The sequence below is a fragment of the Pygoscelis adeliae genome, unplaced genomic scaffold (assembly GCF_000699105.1).
Source record: "Pygoscelis adeliae isolate BGI_AS28 unplaced genomic scaffold, ASM69910v1 Scaffold88, whole genome shotgun sequence".
NCBI lineage: Eukaryota > Metazoa > Chordata > Aves > Sphenisciformes > Spheniscidae > Pygoscelis > Pygoscelis adeliae.
The window spans coordinates 5,139-9,510 of record NW_008825616.1 but is presented as its reverse complement, the minus strand read 5'-3'; the positions used below and the strand labels follow the sequence as shown (position 1 = coordinate 9,510).

At 60.0% G+C, this 4,372-nt stretch overlaps 1 protein-coding gene across 1 annotated transcript in view; it reads left to right on the top strand.

Annotated features, from left to right (window-relative positions):
- NBEAL2 (neurobeachin-like 2) overlaps nucleotides 1-4,372 on the top strand; it is a gene marked incomplete at its 3' end in the record, with an annotated part of 17,523 nt that overhangs the window by 8,016 nt on the left and 5,135 nt on the right. The window contains exons 17-24 of the mRNA XM_009333305.1: nucleotides 10-183; nucleotides 262-440; nucleotides 526-682; nucleotides 1,864-2,001; nucleotides 2,093-2,428; nucleotides 2,646-2,795; nucleotides 3,830-3,987; nucleotides 4,068-4,193. Coding sequence (XP_009331580.1) covers nucleotides 10-183; nucleotides 262-440; nucleotides 526-682; nucleotides 1,864-2,001; nucleotides 2,093-2,428; nucleotides 2,646-2,795; nucleotides 3,830-3,987; nucleotides 4,068-4,193 — 1,418 coding nt within the window. The remainder of the gene's footprint in view (nucleotides 1-9; nucleotides 184-261; nucleotides 441-525; nucleotides 683-1,863; nucleotides 2,002-2,092; nucleotides 2,429-2,645; nucleotides 2,796-3,829; nucleotides 3,988-4,067; nucleotides 4,194-4,372) is intronic.

The window sequence follows — 4,372 nt, the reverse complement described above, 5'->3', positions numbered from 1 at the left end:
CCAGCCGAGGGCGGCACGCTGCCCCCCGCCAGCGGCCCCGGCACCCCCTCGCCCCTGGAGAGCTTCAAGCCCTTCCCGGGGATGCGAGCACGCAAGAGCTCCAGCCTCTCAAACGTCCTGGATGAGAGCAGCTACCAGGACGCGCTGCCCAGTGACAACGTTTCCAACACCAGCAACCCCCAGGTGAGCCCCAAACCATCGTGCCCACCACCCTGGGCTACGCTGGGTGTCGGATCTCTCACTCTTCCTCCCCGTTCACAGCAAACGCCCGAGGAAGAACTGTGCAACCTCCTGACCAACATTGTCTTCTCGGTGACCTGGCGTGGGGTGGAGGGCTGGGACGATGCAGCGTGGAGGGAGCGCGGGCAGGTCTTCTCCGTCCTCACCAAGCTGGGGACAGCGTGCGAGCTGGTGCGGCCCCCTGATGAGATCAAGCGCAGGTGAGTCCTGCCCAGGTCTGGACCGAGGTCCAGGGGGTGCACCCCAAGAGAGGACCACCCTACGGAGCTGCCTGCTCTCCCGCAGCCTGCTGGAGATGATGCTGGAGTCGGCGCTGACGGACCTGAAGGAGTCGGGGCCGGCCGCCCTGCCCAGTCCCCACACCGCCCTCAAGCTGCTGCGGCTGCTCCAGGACTTCTTGTTCTCTGAGGGACACAACAACCAGGCCCTGTGGAGCGAGAAGGTGGATGGGCACGAGCAGGGGTCCCTGGTCCCAAACCCGAGCTCTGAACCCTAGTGCTAACCCCTAGCCCCTGATGTTAGCCCTGACCCTAAACCCTGCCCCTACCTGCAGCCCTTGAACCTAACCTTCGAAAATAACTTGTGCCTTAATCCTAAACCATAACCCTAACCCATAGCCGGTAAATCCAACCCTGACCCCTAAACCTAACTCTAAACCTCAGCCCTAGCCCTACACCCTTGCCATAAACCCCAACTCTAACCCTAAGCCTTAACCCTAACCCCGCACCCTTGCTGTGAAGCCCAGTCCTGTAGCCTAGCCTAACCCCTAATCCTAGCCCTTAACCCTAGCCCTACACTGTTACCATAAACGCAGTCCTGTACTCTAACCCTATATGCTAAGATCTGACCCTAAAACCCATCCCTAACTCATAACCTGTAAATCTAACCCTAACCCTTGCTGTAAACCCTAACAATACACTCTTGCTGCAAAACCTAACCCTAACCCCAACCTCAATCCTAAACTTTGACCTTAACCCTCCACCCTTACTGTAAACCCAAAACCCTAGCCCCATACCCTAAGCTCTAACCCTAAGCGATAACCCTAACTCATAACCATACCTCCTAAATCCTAATCCTAAACCTTAACCCTACATCCTTGCCATAAACAGCCTCAACCGCAAATCTATACCCTGGCCCTAACCCCAGTCCCAACCCTTGACCCTAACCCTACACCCTTACTGTAAACTGAAATCCTAACCCTATAACCTAAGCCCTGACCTTAGCTCATAATTTATAAACCTCACCGTACCTCCCAAATCCTAATCCTACACCTTAACCCTACATACTTGCCGTAAACTTCAACCCTAACCCCAATCCTACACCCTGGCCCTAACCCCAGTCCTAACCCTTAACCCTAACCCTACCCCCTTACCATAAATCCATACCCTAAGCCCCAGCCCGTAACCCTAGTGCCAAACCCTGACTAGTTCGTCATTAGGGTTACGGGCTGGGGCTCTACCCCACCCCTAAACCCTAATCCTAACCCCTACCCGTAACCCAAACCCGTGTCAAGCGAAGCCCAGGGTGGCTGGGTGATGGGGACAGACCTGGTGGCTTTGCGCCAGGCTGGCTGGAGAGGTGAGGGGTGCGCGGCTGGGCGGGGGGCTCACTGTTCCCCCCCAGATCTACGAGGGGGTGAGCAGTCTGCTGGACAAGCTGGGCGTCTGGTACCACCTGGCCAATGGCACCTCCGACCTCAAGGAGATGGCCCAGACGGGTCTACGCATCCTCGTGGGCTACATCATGCTGCAGGACCCCCAGGTGGGTCAACCCTTCCTGGGGCTCGGGGTGAGACCCCGGCCCTTGGGGCAAGGCAGGTGGCCCCATCTGATGTCCCATGTCCCCCCCCCAGCTGCACTCGCTGGCGTACGTGAAGCTGCACAGCCTGCTGCAGACCGCCTCGGCCCCAAAAAAGGACGAGGCTTGCTACCTCCTGGGCAAGCTGGAGACCCCGCTGCGACGCTCGCTGGACGCCAAGTCGGAGACCTTCTCCTGGTTGGTGCCCATCGTCCGGACGCTCATGGACCAGTGCTACGAGACCCTGCAGCTGCAGCTCTTCCTGCCCTCGATGCCCCCCCCCCAGCTCTCCCTGCCCTCGCTGCCCCCCCCCAACGGCAGCCCCACTTTCTATGAGGACTTCCAGCTCTTCTGCACCACCCCGGAGTGGAGGGGCTTCATCGAGAAACACGTGGGTGCCGTGGGGCCATGGGGTGGCATCACTGTTGGGGGAACACCTTTCCAGGCTTAGAGATGGGTCCGTGCTGCAGCGGGGTCCCCGTGTCACAACCGAGTTGGGACAGCCTGCGGGGGTGACCTCTAGGGCAGGGATGCTCATAGTCTGGATGATGGTTGGTGGGTGCCAAGCCCTGCAAACACCTCCCTTGTTGTCCCGGTTCTCTCGGTAGGTGCAGCCCACCATGGCCCAGTTTGAGATGGACACCTTCGCCAAGAGCCACGACCACATGTCCAATTTCTGGAACGCCTGCTACGATACCATGATGAGCAGCTCCCAGCGGCGGGAGCAAGAGAAGGCGGCCAGCCGCAAGATGTTCCAGGTACTGCCTGCTCCTTGCCCCTGGGATGTCACCCTGGGGGTATGCTTCTCATCCTGGGGACATGGTCCTCACCCCAAGGATGTCATCTAGGGGATGTGCTCCTCACTCTGGGAATGTCATCCTAGGGACGTGCTCCTCTCCCTGGGGATATTAATCCTGGGGATGTGCTCCTCATCTCGAGGATGTCACCCTGGGGACATCCTCCTCACCTTGGGGACATGGTCCTCGGGATGTGCTCCTCTTCCCGGGGATGTGCTCGTCAACCCAGGGATGTTGTTTCAGGGGTGTGCTCCTCACCCTGGGTACGTGTTCCTCACCCTGGGTACATGCTCTTCACCCCAGGGACATCATCCAGGGGTCATGGGGATGTGCTCCTCACCCCAAGGATGCCATCCCGTGGACATGCTCCTCACTCTGGGGATGTCATCCTGGAGACGTGCTCCTCACCCCATGGACGTGCTCCTCACCCTGGGGACATTAATCCTGGGGATGTGCCCTTCATCCTGGGGATGTCATTCTGGGGAGATCCTCCTCACTCTGGGGACATAGTCCTCAGGATGTGCTCCTTATCCTGGGGACATCGTTCTGGGGACATGCTCCTCATCCCAAGGACATCACCCAGGGACATCATCCTGGGGATGTGCTCCTCTGGGGATGTCATCCTAGGGACATGCTCCTCACCCCAGGGACGTGCTCCTCACCCTGGGGACATTAATCCTGGGGATGTGCTCTTCATCCCAGGGATGTCATCCTGGGGACATGCTCCTTACCCTGGCGACATTGCCCTCAGGAAACGCTCCTCATCCTGGGGACATTGTTCTGGGGATGCGTTCCTCATCCCAGGAACTTCATCCTGGGAATGTACTCATCAGCCTGGGGACATCATCCCGGGGATGTGCTCCTCATCCCAAGTCCATCATCCTGGGGACATTCTCCTTGCCCTGGGGACATCACCCCATGGACATGCTCCTCACCTCGGGGATGTCCCCAAGCCCCAGCCCTGCTGTCACTTCACTCTCCTGCTCCTTCGGCAGGAGCTGGTGCTGGAGCCGGTGGCAAAGCGCTCCAAGGCAGAAAATGTCCGTCACGCCAACGTGCTCAAGCAGGCCAACAACCACCACAGCACCGTGCTGAAGCAGTGGCGGGGTCTGTGCCGCCTCCTCACCTCGCCCCGCTCCGCCTGGGCTGACCGGTGAGCCCCCACCTCGGTCCCTGGGGAGGGGTAGGACGTCTGGGGGTCCCCAGGGTGCCTCACCCCCGCCTGCCCCCCAGGAACCCACCAGAAGTTCGCTGGAAGCTGTCGAGCGCCGAGACCTACTCCCGGATGAGGCTGAAGCTGGTGCCCAACCTGAATTTTGACCAGCACTTGGAGGCCAGTGCCCTACGGGACAACCTGGGCGTGGCTGATGGGAGTGGGGCAACCAGGGGTTCCCCCCATGCCGTGGGCAAGGGGGTGCTACCGGTTGGATTCATGTGGTGGGGTTGAGCTGGGAGCTGTCAGGGACCCCCTTGGGGTTGGGAGGTGAGACGAGGAAGCCTTGCAGGACTGGTCCCCCAGCCGTGGGTGGCTGGGGGTG